Source organism: Aspergillus nomiae (assembly GCF_001204775.2).
Source record: "Aspergillus nomiae NRRL 13137 chromosome Unknown contig00136, whole genome shotgun sequence".
Lineage (NCBI taxonomy): Eukaryota > Fungi > Ascomycota > Eurotiomycetes > Eurotiales > Aspergillaceae > Aspergillus > Aspergillus nomiae.
The window spans coordinates 41873-59208 of NW_015378191.1; the positions used below are offsets into that span (position 1 = coordinate 41873).

The 17336-nt window shown below is 49.8% G+C and overlaps 8 protein-coding genes across 8 annotated transcripts; 4 read left to right on the forward strand and 4 right to left on the reverse strand.

Annotated features, from left to right (window-relative positions):
* Window positions 1-502: 502 nt before the first annotated feature.
* On the forward strand, window positions 503-897 carry ANOM_006014 (uncharacterized protein; the record flags this gene model as incomplete). The annotated part of the gene is made up of 2 exons (XM_015551271.1): window positions 503-708; window positions 780-897. 2 exons carry the CDS (start codon window positions 503-505, stop codon window positions 895-897), a joined length of 324 nt encoding a protein of 107 aa, XP_015406850.1.
* Window positions 898-1457: 560 nt separating this feature from the next.
* On the forward strand, window positions 1458-2362 carry ANOM_006015 (uncharacterized protein; the record flags this gene model as incomplete). Its single annotated transcript, XM_015551272.1, has 2 exons — window positions 1458-1690; window positions 1747-2362. Coding segments are annotated over 2 exons (849 nt in total), but the record flags the coding sequence as incomplete, so codon positions are not given.
* A 585-nt stretch (window positions 2363-2947) lies between these two features.
* On the reverse strand, window positions 2948-5573 carry ANOM_006016 (uncharacterized protein; the record flags this gene model as incomplete). The annotated part of the gene is made up of 7 exons (XM_015551273.1): window positions 2948-3116; window positions 3181-3370; window positions 3427-3816; window positions 3873-4240; window positions 4298-4409; window positions 4469-4974; window positions 5069-5573. The coding sequence occupies 7 exons, from the start codon at window positions 5571-5573 to the stop codon at window positions 3007-3009; spliced, it is 2181 nt and encodes a 726-aa protein (XP_015406848.1). The 3' UTR covers window positions 2948-3006.
* Window positions 5574-6710: 1137 nt separating this feature from the next.
* On the reverse strand, window positions 6711-9033 carry ANOM_006017 (DNA-directed DNA polymerase IV; the record flags this gene model as incomplete). Its single annotated transcript, XM_015551274.1, has 4 exons — window positions 6711-7892; window positions 7944-8309; window positions 8363-8535; window positions 8604-9033. The coding sequence occupies 4 exons, from the start codon at window positions 9031-9033 to the stop codon at window positions 6711-6713; spliced, it is 2151 nt and encodes a 716-aa protein (XP_015406849.1).
* A 325-nt stretch (window positions 9034-9358) lies between these two features.
* ANOM_006018 (mitochondrial ATPase complex subunit ATP10) lies at window positions 9359-10537 on the forward strand (the record flags this gene model as incomplete). The annotated part of the gene is made up of 2 exons (XM_015551275.1): window positions 9359-9774; window positions 9844-10537. The coding sequence occupies 2 exons, from the start codon at window positions 9359-9361 to the stop codon at window positions 10535-10537; spliced, it is 1110 nt and encodes a 369-aa protein (XP_015406841.1).
* Window positions 10538-10878: 341 nt separating this feature from the next.
* Window positions 10879-11704, reverse strand: ANOM_006019 (putative vesicle transport v-SNARE protein Gos1; the record flags this gene model as incomplete). Its single annotated transcript, XM_015551276.1, has 3 exons — window positions 10879-11382; window positions 11443-11556; window positions 11639-11704. The coding sequence occupies 3 exons, from the start codon at window positions 11702-11704 to the stop codon at window positions 10879-10881; spliced, it is 684 nt and encodes a 227-aa protein (XP_015406847.1).
* Window positions 11705-12070: 366 nt separating this feature from the next.
* Window positions 12071-12819, forward strand: ANOM_006020 (60S ribosomal protein uL29; the record flags this gene model as incomplete). The annotated part of the gene is made up of 3 exons (XM_015551277.1): window positions 12071-12129; window positions 12214-12353; window positions 12588-12819. Exons 1-3 carry the CDS (start codon window positions 12127-12129, stop codon window positions 12817-12819), a joined length of 375 nt encoding a protein of 124 aa, XP_015406846.1. The 5' UTR covers window positions 12071-12126.
* Window positions 12820-13472: 653 nt separating this feature from the next.
* ANOM_006021 (mediator of RNA polymerase II transcription subunit 16) lies at window positions 13473-16708 on the reverse strand (the record flags this gene model as incomplete). The annotated part of the gene is made up of 7 exons (XM_015551278.1): window positions 13473-14176; window positions 14250-14381; window positions 14442-14711; window positions 14765-14875; window positions 14928-15321; window positions 15372-16488; window positions 16554-16708. 7 exons carry the CDS (start codon window positions 16706-16708, stop codon window positions 13473-13475), a joined length of 2883 nt encoding a protein of 960 aa, XP_015406836.1.
* Window positions 16709-17336: the final 628 nt, after the last annotated feature.

The following is a 17336-nucleotide window of genomic DNA, read 5'->3' on the forward strand; positions in this document are numbered from 1 at the left end:
AATGGTCGAATGAAAGTAAGCGCTTCCCCCACCCGAACACGTGCCGACGCGGCCGGACGCGATTTACTCTTATAGAATTGATTGACCCCTTCGATCCGTTTCATCGTTCCATCATATATCCATTTCGTGTATTGCTTGGATCTTCTTGAGATTGATTCAAAAACTGGTTCATTCTCCTATTTGTTGCCCCGCCTTCAGGGGTTCCATCCCGCACTCAATTGCGCACAGATCAACCGAAAGCGATAAGCGGGATCGCGGCTGCAGCATATTTATCGATAATATCAACGATTACCGAGTTTGTTTGATTAACGACAAACGATCATTTGCGCCACGCGATCCTGTGCTTCTATTGGAGCGCGCATAACTTATACACCCCCCGTACGCGCAACAGGGAAACAACCATTGACACTGGTCCTACAAAAGACATCAATCAATCGCAAGACTCAACCGCAGAAATAGAGGGGAAAGAACAAGAAAAGAAAGAAAGAAAAGAAAAAAAAAAATGGCCCCACCACCATCCCGCCGTCTTCTCATCTTTCAAGAAGCCCGCAATCCCCAAAACACCGCCGAGGTCGTTTACCTCCCTGTCAACAAGCTGGGTCTTCCCATCTGTGGGCCTGGACCGGAACTCCCTTCGATTCTAGAATTACCGTTGCGTATTCTAAAGGCTTTCACAGATATCTTTAACCAACCGAAGTATAAAGGATGGTGTGTATTCTACGTTGTCTTCTGCCCTATACCCGAACGGCATAAAAACATAGCAATACTAATGGAGACAGGTCGATTATGGGCGCCGGGCCTTACCATGATACCTCCGAAGAGGGGAAATACTACGCAGTAGTGTTAGAGCAGGTGCAAGGGAATTCACAGTCCCCGGACTCGATAGTGGCTCTATGAAAAAGACTGCACTATTATTTGTATTATGCGCTTTATGTTGTATTATGACTGATGATGGTGTGTTGGCTTTGTTCTTACTGGGTTATTCCCCTTCTTTGTATAGTCTATTTGGTGAATGTTAGGAGGGAATTGGATTTGGTGCCATTTCTTTCTTGCCCCCTTCCCTCCTTTTGCTATTGGATGGATGAGTCAACCAGTTCTCAAGACTGGTAGTTTAAGATATTCTCCGATATCCCGCTTGCTGCTTCTATTCACTGGTCTTATTTTTTACTGTTTCTATTGGCTGTATCCACAGTGGTGAATCACAGAGGCCTAGGCTTTTCAATGTCATGGAAATTCCTACAGGGTGTTATTCACCCGTGTTGCTTTCACCATCTAATATAAAACACAGCCATTCCTCTGTCTATTTCTCATATCAACCATTTCATCACGTGTTTCATGCCATGATTCTTGTGCTCTGGAAGAGGCCTGATTCAAAATCATTCAATAAGCCATGGCAGGAATGACTGTGAGCCGATATACTTCCTCTTCACCAACGAAGATGAACTAACCATTGATAGTGTCGATATGCAGGGAAATTCTTCCTCATCGACTTCGCCAAGACCAGTGGTGGGTATGAACCCATAGGATTTCCTCTTCAATTATCCGAGGCATCCCATATCCTTAAGATGGTTCTCACCGGAGAGGGTAGACCGTCCTCGTCCTCCCCTCTTTCTGATGAAGTCGTTTTCTTCGAAGACTCCGTGCTCATGCAAACAATTGCTAGTATAATCTCGTTTGCCACTAAAAGCTAGTCAGTTATCTCCCCTATAACACTATATGCCAGTAGACTAACCAAAGGAACCACAGCGCATACGTCAAAAACTACAACGACACAAAACACAAGGGCTACCACGCCATAGTCGTAGCAACAGACGGCCCTCACATCTGTGCCAATCCAATCCAACCTCTCTGCGTCCACAACCCCCAGGGCCCAGTTCTTACATATTCAGAGGATCCATCGAACGAGTACCTCAAAGACCTAACGGAAGCCTGCGAGCGATATAACGTGCATATCTTGCTCCTGAGCACGAATATATTCGATGGGCAAGCATTCGACTCAAGTTTCTTCGATCAACCGGCTTCCATGCTGGCTCTCCCTTGCAAAGTAAACACCAATAACCAAACCACCAAGACCCCAATGCCCTCAATTGGACCATCTGCATCCCCGTCCGAAACGGGGAATGTCAGGCCTCTTTCGCCAGACGACTCAGGTACGGACGTACCTGGGTTCAACAGTTTTATTAACCCGGCGTCACTTTCTGCGCCTCAGAATAATCAAGCCCCAGTCAAACCCGAGAATAACGAAATAACCGTGACCCTACGGGACATCCTGCTCCACACCCCTGGGCAATCACCTAAAGACGGTTCACCCCATCCTCGGGATGAGTGTACAACATGCCCTGAAGGGGGCCCAGACAAGTGATGAGGACTATTTCTGCGGTCTTGATTGGCTTTTCTCTCTGTTGCTCGGGCGTGCTTTGGTTCTCTCCTTTCTTGATTCAATGTTAGAGTTTAACCTTTCTGAAGTTGTGTGTTTGGCGTGTATTTGCCTCTCTTGTGGTTTATTTATTTGTTCCTGTACTATACTTCTTCGGCTTTCTTCTTCTTTTTATTTCTTGTTTACTAGCTACTTGTTATATATGCTCGATACCATATTTATTCTTATTATATTCCCCAAGAACCCATATTTCTCATTCGAGATTCCGCCCTGCTTGGTCAGCGGGGATGATTATTATTTTCCATTCATGGCTAGGACTAGAAATCATGGGGGATTCGTGCATCGATACGGGAGGAAGACACGGAATCTGTAGATTACACTTGGGTGCTCGGTTTCAAAGAGAAGGTTAAAAGAAAAGAAAAGAAAAGAAAAGAAATAAATAAAAGGGGGAAAGAAAAAGAAAAACCCCATAAATGCCCTTTTTCAACAAGCTAATTCCATTGCAAAACCCTCTTTCAAACCCCAGTTCCAGTACAATACCTATCACGGAAAACCGGCTTCAATCAATCTTTTCAAAAGTCATTGGTTCGTTTGGTTTCATCAGTTCACAGTTTGTGGACCAGCGCAAATCATGTGTAAACGTTTGTTGGTGGCAACAGTTTTGCTCCGTAGCGGAGATCAAGGGAGCGAGAGTCGTTGGGATCGAAGACGGCGGCCTGTCGTTGTTCAAGGTACAGAGCTGTGGTGTTGCCTGTAAGCTAAGGTTCTGTGGTTCCGGGTACAGTGGTGTGTGGTAAACTCACGGGAAACTTTAATCATATCAAACCAGCGAGCTGCGTTCATGTCGCTACCGTCCACCGCCTTCAAGATACCATTGTCGGGACGTGGGGTTGCCTTGGGCGGCAGGCTGCGCATCTTCAGCAGCATATGCAGAATATCAGAGAAACGATCGCCCTGGGTTGCGTAGTAGGGAGGACGTTTGTCCAGAGGCCACTGTGGTGCGTTAGAAAACAATGCAATCTAAGAACTAGAGCTTAAAAGAGACTTACGCGCTGTGCAAACGCCTCGTCTTCCCAAGAGCGGAACAGCCAGCAGGTTCTCTCCACACAATTCAAGAGGATGAGGGCAACCAAGAACGTCTCAAACCAGCCACTCTGCTGACGCTGAAGCAGGCGCCGTTCGAGGTCGTTCATCACCGACTTGCTCAGTTGCGAGGCACGCTTCTCGGTTGCTGAGCGTAATTGGCTGCACAAGAGTGCATAAGACTCAGCGTTGGTGACCTCGTCGATCGGCATGCGTCCATCATCCGATGGCTGCGCGAGAGCGTGCATCGAAGTGGGAGGAAGAGTCGGATTGTAGAACGTTCTCCAGCGCAAATCTGAGTCGACGAGGATGTGAGTCGCAACCCACAGTTCTAGCACCCGCTCCAGTAGGATATCCTGTAACCATTTAGCTTGTGCTTCCTCAAACAGTAGCGTGGGCAATAAGTAAATACCTTCTTCTGCTGACTCAACTCTGAGGCAAGCAGCAGTGTGGGCCTCATGACCTCAGAGGCTTCTCTCTCGTAGAAGAAAGGTGCAGTCTTTTTGATGTACATCTCAAGCTTTCCAGGCACATCGTCTGCATCGTTGTCAAGCAAGAAAACTTCGTGAAGGGGTCCTTGGAATTGCGAGTCGTCTCCCAGCCCTTGAAGTTGGGGATCAAGCGTTGAGGTAGATGGCTTGTGGCCTTGGAGCGCACTAAAGGTGACATACACCATGCTCTCTTCAAAGTGGGTAATCTCAATACGGCCGGCATAATGCTCAAACTTGACCTGGTTTCGGATACCGCTTACGTCGTGATATGCCAGGGTGGCGTGCAAGTCTAGGCGGTCAGTCACCCAACACAAACTAAATGCAGAGTGAGGAACAAAATACTTACTGGCATTATACAGGTCAAACTCTTCCGCAATCCGCGTCCGAATACATGGATGCTTCCACAACCGCGCGCTTTCTACACTGGCGCAGGTAGTGCAAGGACTATCACCGGAGCACTGAAGAATCACAATTAGTTGCGCGCCCAACAAAACAGAAAGATGAGGGGTAACTGTACAGGTTTCTTGAGCATGCGGCAACGGATACACGCGCCGCGCTTTCTGACTTCCTGAACCTCTCTACGTCTAGCCGCAGAAAACCGCCCGCGTACCTTGGGCTTTGTCGGTTTAGTCGAGTTACCGAATTCATTTACGAATCCCTTCGCCTGTGAGTTAGGGTTCATCGCGATAGGACGTGGGAAAGCAGCAGCCCGCTGCGTCGCAGCAGTAAGAGTAGGGTCATGTTCATGGAGACTATCAAATAGGAGCTGTTCCTGAGTGGAGAGCTGTTGGTTCCATGAGCCCACCTTCGGCAAGCCATCGACGATGTCATGGTCCAACGGCATTCCCTGTGGCACCATCTCGCTAGCAGAGGCGGCTATCATGGAAAGTTGCGACTGGCGAGCATTGGAGGTGGGGTCAGGCGTCAGCGAAGCTTCCGCCAGCGGAGGAGACGCGGACGCAGGTTGATCTTGCGAAGCATTGGGGAGAGATGGAAGCGTTGCGTTAGAGCCTTGGGGAGTTCCTACAAGAGGATGTTGGTTAGTACGACACCAATGAAACCAACGAAAGCCAGCGACAAACAAAGAGAATGAAGGAAAGGGACGAAATCAGCTTACCAGGTGGCTTCACGTCTTCCTCGACGTGCTCGGCCTGCGGATGGCCCTGAAAGCCCTCGGCTTCAAGCGCAGGGTCGACAACGACCGTCTTACCACCGACCGTAACCGATTGAGTATACGCAGGCCCGCCCCGTTTAGTCTGGTCGGACGCGCCCACCTGTCTTGATGCCTCAGCTAGGACATTCAGACCATCGAAATTCTGGCGCGTGGCAAAAGGTAGATCCGAGCCTTTTCCTTTGTTTTGACCCGCGACATTCGGGTCTTTGTTCTGGTCACCGTCGGCGAGATCGGGAAGTTCGTGGAGGCGCAACAGGACGCGTTGACGGTCTCGCAGCGGGATGGCTTGACACTTCTTGACGAGATGGTTGGTTAAACTGTCGATGCGACCTTTGGGAAATTTCTCTCCACAGGCCTTGCATGTGTGCTGATAACGGTTACTGGCATCCTCGAGTTTCTGGCCTCGAATGAAGAACTCGAGGATCAGCTGGTTCGGTTTGCGACCCATGACGGGTGGGTGAGACGGGGCAACACAAGGACTCGACAGGAAGGGTCGGGAGCCAAAGGCGTCGAGTATTCCCAGGGCCAGAGGTCCCGATGGGGATAATTAGGACACGCTCGACCTTACAGAGGGATCCAGAAGCGACAGCAGAAATACAAATGGTGGATCGAATCGCGCGCACAAAGGATGACGAGGGGTGGATTGGTCGGGACGGCAAAATACCAGTGGGCCACAAAGCACACAAAAAACAACAACCACCCGCGTGTGTCGCGGATGTGACAATGACGATGGGCCAAACTGCAGGCGATTCACAAGCCACCAGACGATTGATAACGGCAGAATAACAGCTGTGATGGGGAGTGCGATAAGGTGGAGAGACAGGAAGAGTGGGATGGAGGAGGAATAATTGTTGGAAGCAACGGCAAAACGATGACTTTTGCACTTTTCCACAGGCGGTCTGACGGATGCCGCCCTCAGTGTTCTATTGCATGCGCTTCACCGCATGAAAGGCGGTGATGAGATCGGTGACAGGGGTGGAAATGATGTCTTGTTTTATTTTTTTTATTATTCTTTTGGATTTTAGGAATACGTTTGGGGTGTGACCTCACGGGATCATGAACTGGATTCACGCGTGACTTTCAATTCAACACACAGTCATTTTTTCGCCACCCTACCAAATGGTGAAGGTCTTAACCCTCGTTTATTGAGCCTCCTTCTGGCATGTTCAAAAGTCGCCAAGTTCCTGTCCTACCCTGGGCCACACAAAAGATACCTCCTAAAGCTTACGGAAAGGTTACTCCCGTACAATACATACGGATTGTTCACTTTTACCGCTTCTGGCTGTAGCCCTTACAGCAACAACATCATCAGCTTCATCATTATGATCCAGACCACTCGGGCCAGCGTCATACTTAGTTTTCCATATCTACTCCATAAAAACTTTGTAACAATCCTGCAGTGACACTACAGCGAATTCATGCAAGATGAGAAGTCGGTCTGGAAGCGGAACAGCCAAAGAATATACCTAAAGCAATAAAAAGAAGTATTAGTTATGCATCAAATGTTATCTGTCATGAAGCATATTCCCAAAAAGCATTACCGGTTCCGAAAAAACAAACAAAACCCAAAAAAAGCCCGGGCACGTCAGCATATACGATGTTCGGGAGGACGCCATGGAACTCCCAGAATCTCGAAAATGCGTCGCTCGTCGCGACCCTCAAGCAGCCGACCGGTATTCAACTTCACCCGCTGCGGCCCTCGCAGTACGTCCGTATATAGTCCGCGCTGATTCAACCGCATACCTTTCTTGCTTGCCAATAGCCTCATGCTTCGATTGAAAATGTCATTCCCAGTAAAGTAAAGCAGTGCAGCGCCAATCTCCGAGCCCGGCACGAAAAGAAGATCGATCCGTCGCCAGATCTGGCTGCCCGGGGCTAGAGATGCGCCATGCCACTTAGACCCATCCCCTCGCGACGTAATCGCCAAGCTGGCCTGTAGGAAGCCCCGTTTGAAGAGTTTCGGGACTACCACGTCGACCATCAAGGCTCGAATCTGCTCAATCGTCGCATCTGGTTTGGTGATTAGTAGATCGATGTCTCCGCAGTCAGCAGCGCCACGTCGGTAAGACCCAGCGATGATGACCTGCATTCCAGGGTCTGCCTTTTGCACGACCCTTTGGACGATCTCGCCATGTGTCTCTACTTCTTTTCGCGGGATCCGTTGAGAGAAATCATGGTAGTGCTCGACACCGATTTGTTGCTGAGGGGTCAGGGACGCTTTAGTTCTTAGATCCTCTAGTGATCTATAGCCTTTAGCAAGCCACTTCGAGGCGTGTGAAATCCCAGCTCCGTAAACACCCAAAAACTCTTGGAGTATGACATCCTCGCGTGTAAGATTGGTATTTTCCAAGCGACGGAGCCGGTTTGTGCACACAATTTCCTCGATCTTATCTGCCAAGCGCAGCCCTACTCCTGGGAGAGCAATTGCCTGCGATCTCGTGACAATCTTCTTTGGCTGACTCCGAAGAGCGGCGATAGCTTTGCGATAGGCAAGCGTACGCCAGTGGTCATCAGTCCGTGTATAATAGTCCAGCATCTGCTGAAGGACATCAATAGTCCGTCTGTTGGGATTCTCGGGATTCGACTTCGGATCATGCTTCTGCATGCAGGTAAATTTTTGTTGCCAATCATCTTTTCCTTCGTTATCCAATTTGGAGGTTCTTTTTCTCTTTCGCGGGCTTGGCTGGCACTCTGATTCTTCGGAGGTCTCCAGATCGGCCTCTTCGGTGGTAGGTTCATCATCAAGAGAGTCCAACGGCTCCAAAGGCTATATTGATGTTCAGCATTGGTATATGTTAATGCAATGGATTAGTCGTACCAAGTCCTTCACAGCTTTTGCTTCATCAATCATGTCATCCAAGGCATCTCGCTCACGAAGTGGCTCATAGACCACCTCCTTCTGTGCCTCGTCTGAGTAGCCGTTGGGCTTTTGTGCATCGGGAGGGTATTCCGAGTCGTCTTCGCTCTCAGAGGGCTGAGACTGAGTTTCAAGCTGTCGCTTTTGTCTACCAGTTGGTTTCAGCGGCAAAGACTCATCCGAGGGTTCATTTTGCTGGGGTTCCTCCGTTGCTTTTGAGACGACCGGCATCCCTGTTATTCGGAATCGCACATGAGATGTACTTAAGACCGTTCGAAACTTTATGCATTCCGAGGGATAACTCTCATCGAGGAGTGCAATGTTCGGCTTCATCAAAGTCAGTAGGCAAGAGAAGTAAAAAGGCCATGCTCTAGACTAACCGGAAACGTCTCCAAACCGAGATGCCTCAGAACCTCCTGAAAAGTCAAACCTTTGTCAACAATCACATGCGTGACATTAACACCCCAAGTGCGAGCCCAGAGAGCACCATACTCCTGCGCTCGCTGGATGCGCAGCCGCCGTAAGGGCGAAACGTCGCTATTCGGGAAGAAGACTGAAAGACCAGTCAGCACAATGAAGACCAGACAGCAAGGTTTGAATGAAGTAAAACTGGTCACTGACAGAACACGAGGCCCTTGAAGATTTGATGCTGTTCCTGAACTATTTTCGTAGTAGATGTTCGTTTCTTCTTGCCATCGACTTTGTTCTTTTTCGGAGGCCCCATGATGCTTGATCCTTTCACAGGATGATCCTGTACATCTTGGATAACAATTATAGATGTGTTTCTGCACTTTCCCTGGTCCGTGGCATCAAGTGAAGGTGACTTTAAAGTGGAAGTTGCTCCCAGTGCACCTGTTTTCTTCACCAGTGAATCGGAAAGAGCAGGCTCAGCTTGGTGAACAGGCTCAACATAGTCTTTCGCTAGTGCGATAAGCTGAGAAAACCTCTCATCGGAATCATCACCCGAGTCATCCACCAAAGCATCTAGCCTCTCAAGTCCTTGGAAAAAGGCCTCTTTGTCCGAGGTGCTTTGCACCATCTCCGGGCTCATATAATGTCGATGTCATATCCTCCGGAATCCGTAGAGCCATGGGTGATGGAATCCCGAACCTGCCCAGCAGGTGACGGTATATGTACGTATATTCCCAATACTTCAATCTAATCACAGCAAGTGGTCAGTGACCAACAGGGACCAATATGCAAGAAACACGCCCGAAGGCAACCACGCGTGGGGAGCGACACGAAAATGCCGCCTAGTCACGGGATCGCGGGCTTTCAATCTAACCTCCCAAAAAGTAAAGCATGTGGATCTTTCGAAGCAGATAGGCCCAGTCAACAACCACCACTGTTGAAATTGACATTGGTCGTCAGTCAGAATGTGGAAGCGATCTATGCTTCTATCCTCTTTCACAGAGGTCACTCTGCTCCAGGGAGGTCGCTGTCTCAGCTGCCAATTCCGCAATGCCGCTGCCACTTCAACTATTCGACTAAAGCCCGCGCTGCGCTACTACGCCAGCAGCAGCAACAATGATAAAGCAGCAAAGACGGCTGTACCCAATCCAACAGCGTACAATAAAGTCCAATTTAAGCAGAATCCATCCCCGTCGTCACCTCCTTCTGCGGCCCCCGAACCCGGCGACGATGACTTCGTTCCTCCGACTCTCGACCGTCCAATTGGTTCGGTGATTCCTCCGCAAGAAGGACAGAACACCGGTATTGATTCGCGATCTCTCCGGCAAAGACGAGACGACTTTGTCAATTATGATAGACATCTGGAGCGTCGCAAGGAACTGTACGAACATCTCTAGCCTTCCCAAGTAGTCCAGACCCAGTTACTGATCCGATTTGTATGCAATAACAGAACAAGACAAGTCGCAAAGCCATATTTCCGAGAATGGTCGAACCTCCGCCACCACGAAGGAAAGACCTTCTACTCCGGCCCCCGGTTATTCAAACGAGACAAGGCGCTCTACTTCCCCAACATGCACGGTACCACACTCGCATCGCCCAAGGAACCGCAGGATACCACCTCGCAGCTTCGGGGCAGAATTTCCGTCGTGAATCTTTTCTCCAGTGTTTGGGCGGAGACGCAGGTTGCGACTTTCACGGGCCCCGAACAGAATCCGGGCCTCTATGAGGCGCTTAAGAGTGGTGGCGATATGGTTCAGAAGGTGGATATCAACCTAGAAGAGAATGCCCTCAAGGCATGGCTGGTTCGCAGATTCATGTGGCGGATGCGGAACAAGTTGCCTGAGCAGCAACATAGGCGCTATTTCCTGGTTCGCAAGGGTGTCACAGAGGGCGTTAAGGAGTCTATCGGGATGATGAACAGCAAGGTTGGATACGTTTATCTCTTGGATGAAAACTGTCGCATTCGGTGGGCAGGCAGCGGGTCCGCAGAGGAACATGAGCTCGAGGCACTCAACAACGGGATTCGCAAACTGATCCAAGAGAAGAAGGTCAGTATGGAGTCTGAGTTACCGGCCACAGAGTGGGAAAGAAAGAACCAAACTGCGTCGGCAGCTCAAAAGCCCCGGGTTGTCATGAGACCATGAGAAGCATAAATAGCCATCATGTATATACATATGTATTATATTACGGATTACCCCATTCACTGTCCACCGTGCTCGGCCACAACCCATCGTACAACCAATCAGCACATGTAGATCATCAATAAGTATGATTTGGGTCGTCCCTGTACACCAAGCAAATGATACAAGAAACCAAACCTCAGGACCCACAAATTAACATTTCCTGTATAGCAGCAGCGAGAAGTGCCCAATCCCATAACGCCCTCACACTATAGACAGCAGTATAATAGATGACAAAGAAACCAGAAAATCACACCGCTAAAGTAGAGATCTGAAACCAAGCTAAAGCGGACCTAGCATGCACTTTATCGGAACCAAAGCAGCATCAAAAAGCAAAACCCGATAAAGGCACCCAAGATAAGCGCATCTCGCCTCCGCTTCGACCCAATCTTCCCGATCAACGCATTCATCCCGGGCACCTGGCTAGCGGCTCCAACAATGCGCCGATTAATACTGGCCAACGTCTCGCGCTGAAGCCCGAAGTTCTCGTTGATGGCGTATGCTTGGCTCAAAACGCCGTCTATCACGTTGTGGCTTTGGTCGATCCGACCCCGCTCCTCGAGCATGTAGTCGGCTTCGGCGGCGGCGGGATTCGACGCCCGATAGGCATCGATGTCGGAGCGGACATTGGTGAGTAGATTTGCGCGGTCGCGCGATTCTGCAATGGCGGCGGTGAGCCGTTGGAGTTCCCGGCGGTGGTCTTGGAGGATTTCACGGTGGCGGGCGAGGTTGTTCTGTTTCAGGGCGGAGGAGGTCAAGGTGGCTTCGGAGTCGAGGAGACGGGAGAGTTGAGAGACGAGGGCTTGACGCTGGGGTGGGAGTTAGTGAGGCATTCTGTCGGGAGAGGGATGGCCTATCTGAGAGTATACCTTTTCGAGCAATCCTTTTAGTTGTGATTCCAGTCGGAGTTCTTCCTCAGTTGGGTCTCGGGGGAGGGTTGTCATCGACGCATATTGCGAGTAGGAGTGGAATAGGCTTTCAGTCTAAAAGCGATATGAGTTAGCATGCTGCTCTATGCTTCCTAGTGCGGTTTTCAGGACTCCTCTGGGTCTATTCAGTCCGTACCTGGGTTTCGAGAGAGCGGGCTTGCTGCCGGAGCTGAGCCCACCCGGTACCTGTTGAGGCCGCCATGGAGAGTGGGTATAGAAGTATATGAGGGTAAGGTCAAGATAAAGGGTGCTAGTATCTCAAATGAATCAATGAACAGAGAGGTCAAGTAATATAATTCCCCGTAACAGGCTAGGAAGATCTTCACCCCGAGAAACCCCCGACTAAAAGCACAAGTGAGTATTAAGTTGACCGACCAGCGGGAAACGAAACGCAAGGCAATCCCCCAAAAGCATCCGCGGCTCCCATCACCGAGTCTGGTAAGGCGGAGGCGGAGGCGGCGTCATCACAAGGCACCAGCCACAGCTGCATCACGTGCCCGCTTACGGCGGCGCACCACACGCAAGAAAAAAATAACCCTAGTCCCACAACGAACATCCCAAATTGACCCGGTCCATCTTCAATCCTCTCGTCGACAACCGCACGACACGACAATACCGCCCACCATGGTATGTTGCGCTGCGCCAGGATGATAACGATACTGGTGAATTTTTCGCGTTCGAATTAATGGTTGCTAACGGTTTCGTCGATAGTCTTCCAAGGTCAAGGCTGGTCAGCTCTGGGGAAAGAACAAGGATGATCTCACCAAGCAGCTGGAGGAGCTGAAGCAGGAGCTCAGCCAGCTCCGCGTCCAGAAGATCACTGGCGGTGCCTCGTCGAAGACCCAGAGAATGTGCGTTTGAAATTGCTTTTCCTTTTCGAAATCCCTGTTTTACACCTGGTTACGCCAATACCCAAAAGAATATGTGCGCTGGAAGGAAGAGGGGGGAAAGAGACGAAAACTCTACAGATACTGTGAAAAGAGAAGGGACTGCAACGACCGCGCAATTTTTTTTCCTTTACTTGCACACAACCACAAGGGAAAACGGAAGCAGACCAGAAAATGCTGATTGTGAATCTGTTACAGCCACGACGTCCGCAAGTCGATTGCTCGTGTCCACACCGTCATCAACGCCAACCAGCGCGCTCAGCTCCGCTTGTTCTACAAGAACAAGAAGTACCTCCCTCTCGATCTCCGCCCCAAGCTTACCCGTGATCTCCGTCGCCGCCTTACCAAGCACGAGGCCTCCCTCAAGACCGAGAGACAGAAGAAGCGCGAGATCCACTTCCCTCAGCGCAAGTTCGCTGTTAAGGTATGAGGCCGTCATCTTCCCGACGAGATTACGCTCGCAGCTGGGAAGACCATGCTCTTCGGAAAAGTGAACCAGTGCTGATCGGTGATTCGAACAGGCTTAAATGAAGTCGGGTCGTGTCTGGATTTAGATGGAGTTCCGGGAACGTCGTTATAAAGATGACGGGTTGGACCACCTTGTGTGGGTCGGTTGCACCAAAAACGTCTTTTAAAAGAAATTGATTATGTATCTTAGAAAAAGATGCAAGTCGATATTAAATGAAGGCTTTACTTGACATGACAATGATAATACACGACTTCCGACCGTGATGTGACGAGTTCCTTAGAATCCGGCAATCCAATTCCTTAGGGGCGATGGCTCGAGAAGGGGTCTTTCCTGGTCGATGCTCGTTTCCATGCAGTACCATTTATGCTTAATAGGAATCCTATGGTGGTGTTACAAGGAACAAATCCAGACAGATGAATGTTCTTGGTCCGGGATTCTGCGCTATCATCGTCTTCATACACAACCACGTAGACCTAAGATCTCTATTAGACTGGTCCTTATGCCCCCAGACAACAACACCTAGTCGAGATATCACACATCACTTGTTTCAATTTTTTTTTACAATCAGCTCTAGCCTAATACACTAGAACAACCTAGTACCACAGATGGTTCGTCTAGCGGTGGAGGTCCGACTCCAGAGTCCATCCTCCTCCACAGATACAATACCGCACATAGCCCAACTTGTACATCATGCGAGACGATAGCTGGGGGCGTGGCGGGTACGCACCGCACATAATCTCGCAACAACGGACGCATCGTCTGCGCACCTGGCTGGGATTGTGCTTTCCGCTTTGAGCCCCGTCCGAGCCCGCAGATGTCGTGCTTCTGAAAGGAATCTTCTTGATGATATCCACGTCCCGGGTCCTCCGGTACAACTCTGCACGTGGGTCGGATCCAAGGCCGAGCCAACTGTAGTCACCTATATAGATAGCCATGCGATCGATCTCAGGCTTGAGCGTGGGGACCGTCTGTCGGAGAATAGTAGAGACGGCCGTAACTAGAACAGGGGGGATACGGCCGTTGACTAAAAGTTCCTTTTCAGGCCCCGGCCGTTCATTGTCTCCAAAGCCCGCTCCAACATAGACATGTCGCACAGTCGAGTCCACCCCAGCAAGCAACTTCTCATACACGTCAATTCGCACGGGGGATGTGTCTAGAGTTTGATAAATCTCGGCATAGTAGACGCCAGCATCGCCCGTCAGAGGTGCAGTAGCATAGCCGGCCTGGATTCCTCGCAATCCGCGGCAGATGAAGCGCAGGAAGGCCCGAGACATACTAGACAGAAGGATAATCAGGGGTAGAGAATTTATGGTTTTCACTGCCACGAACAGTATCAGTATAGGTGGCATAGCTCTGGTTTGAGATCCGAAATCAACGGATGATATACTGACATTTTTGGGCAAAAGCCTCCTGGTCAGAAAGCAAGCTCTCTAGGTCATCTGCGAGATCAAGAAGGTCGTTCAAAACATAATGTAACAAGTCCAAGGCCCATTTCGTATTTCCAAGTAAAATACGTATAGCATCTGCATCAGATCTTATAGTCAGAGAGGGTTCTGTACATTTCCCGCATGTCGAGATCTTACCTGCATCGGGTGGATCTGCCTGTGCACCTCCTTTAAGATGCTGGAGAAAAAGCGCATATAGGACAGAAGCATGACGAAGCTGGAGAATTGTCCATGGTACATTAGATGCAAAGTTCCGCGATTTGTATTTATCAATGAACCCCAGTGCGGCTTGAACGCTGAGGCATTTTGGTAAGTACTGGTGGCTCATCAATTTATCGTTTTCCTGTGTATAGTTGCAGTTGACCCCCAGAGCGCGGTAAACTTCATTGATGAAAGATGTTTGCGCATCTTGCCAAACAGTTAGCCCGGGAACCCCGTCGAGCGCAGGGAAATGAACTGACCAGGTGACGCTTGCCGTTTCAAAATTAATAAAATGTCATCCGTATTAAACTCGCTTCCGCATCCGCGGCAGAATGCCAGTGTCAAGGAGGCAATCGCAGCAGAGAATTTATCTTGATTGAAGTCAGATATGATCATAGACCTTCAGGGGGGAACAACACATACTTTCATCGTAAAGTCCATTTTCCGCGCCATACGAGTGTTCCATCACCCGTAGCTGCGCCTGCCCTTCTCCATCCAACGTGACAGCGTTACAGCCACTGGGGGAGAAGCTGATGTGTAGACCTGCTAAAGAAAAGTCAACCTTCATCCAATTGCAATATCCTAAGGGGAATTCACCTGCAGAGTCAGGAGGATAATGGAACCCTGCATGAGCTAAGCTACTCAGTGTATTCGTATCATCAGTTCCATTCAAGACGGCCATCGTCTTTGGATCATAAAAAGTGACTGAACTATCGTCGTACGTGACAGCTAGGACGTTTCCATGCTCCGTCTGCTCTATCGTAGTGACATATCTGTCGCAATACATGTCTTCCAGTCGTCGTAGCACGGATTTTGGCTAATTGGCAATCAGCAAGGCTCTCCAGCAGTCAACCTTGAGTCACGTACTTTGATTTGAGCGTTATTCTTCTTTGAATTTACCTCATCAAATTTTGGGTGAAGCACCTGTGGAGCAGACTCCAATTGCCATCGGACAATGACACTACAGGGGCTCTGTTGCTGTGAGTGATCAGGAGTAGCGTGAGGGGGGATCGAGAACACAGCTATTATCCATGGATTTGTGGTCATCCCAGCAGAATTGTCATGTGCAGCGAGGACTATATCCAGGCGGGTGAGGCAATATAGTGGGTTGGTAGAGGGTGGTAATTCATCGCTGGTTGCTTCCCCATTGCGGCTTGCACTTGGTATGATACAAGGAGCCTCAACTTTAGAGTGCATGAAGCGAAAGCCTGGGACGGGGAATTGATTTGGTGCCTGCTTTAACTGGCTCGGATCCCACTGTGGAGGAGTCCAGTTAATCTGCACTCGATAGAAGTAGATCTTTTGGCATGCAGAGTAAGTAGCGATGAGGATTCCATTCTGAGTAGCCACGATAGCCGCATGGGTAAGAAGTCGGTCGGAGTAGCTCGCATTCTTCAGTTCTGCAGAGATTTCTGCCCATTTGTTGTCGGGATTCTGGTACAAGAGCCTGATGACGCCGGATCTGGTTACACATAACAGAGCGGCTTTTCCAGCCGGGTGAAAGGGGCCTATTGGGCGGCGTCGAATGGTGAGTACGCCCGGCGCCCTTGCACCATTGCTGCTACATTGAAAGCATGGACCTTTGAGGGAGTTGAGCGTCATATCAAACATGAACGAACGAAGAACGTGGGTACTTACGGAACGTTGAACATTCAGCCACATCATACCGACAATCTGAGCTCCATCATCGATTGGATCAAAAGCCGCCTGGCGTTGCCCAGCTAGACTGTTAAGCGAAATCGCAATATTATAAATCGAAACTCGTCCAGACGAGTCGACCACGGCTAATTCAGATCCAATTTCATTCCAGCATAAGTGGACGAGAGGCTGGCCCCCATGGGCCTCTGCCACTGGGTGCAATGGAGTGTCATCACTCAGCACCCACTTCCCATCAGATGGTCGACATTCCAGGTGACGAAGATTCACTCTCAATGTATCTTGAGAGATATACGCAATGCAACCCTGTTTAGACCAAGCAATCTTCCTACATCTAGTAAGTTTCTGTGCAAACCAGAGGGGTGGTTATACGAAGATAGGCATATGACGTACTGACAGCACCCCAACAGTCGCATCTCATCTAGGCGCTGAGCAAGACCTTTGGTGGAGTTCGAGGTAGGGGCGGGCGCTGGCAAGCCCAGCTCGAGCGAGGCAGACTCGCCAAACAAATCGTCAACATTGATGCCGTCGTCCATGATCATTGGCATGATGTCGGGAATCGCATATACTATTCATGAAAGAGGAATGTGTAGTCTGTAACTTCCCGAGAATATCTTAGATCGATCGTCCGGTCGCTAGTATCATAGTAAGGGTGTCTGTTCCTGGGCGATGGATGTCGGAGCCCACAGCGATACTACGAACAGACCACACCAAACGGAGATCGAAAGGAACAGCAAGCCTAGCTCAATTGGAACCAACCGGACAGGTGCGCATCCACATCCTGCGGCTTCTTTACGCTTTCCTCAACCAAGATTCTCATTCATTCCTGCTCTCGCTCAATCTTGCTCGATAACACTTTCAATTCCATGTGGAGTCAACGGCTGGCTTAGTCACCATCACGTGGGGGTCCTGTGATCACGGTATCCGGGTCAACCAGATGAACCAATCATCGCAATCCCCACCGATCCCGAGCCCTACTTTCTATACCTCCCCGCCGACCACCGATCTGGCCATGAGAACCATATGCTGACACACAACGGCCAGTTACGGCTGTTCCTTACTGGGGATTACCGATTGAATGGAGAATAGAGGGGCTGACATGTAGCAAGTGCAAAAATACACGATCGATCCTTACAATGTGCTGTAAACGAATACCAAGTGGAGGCGGAGGAGCAC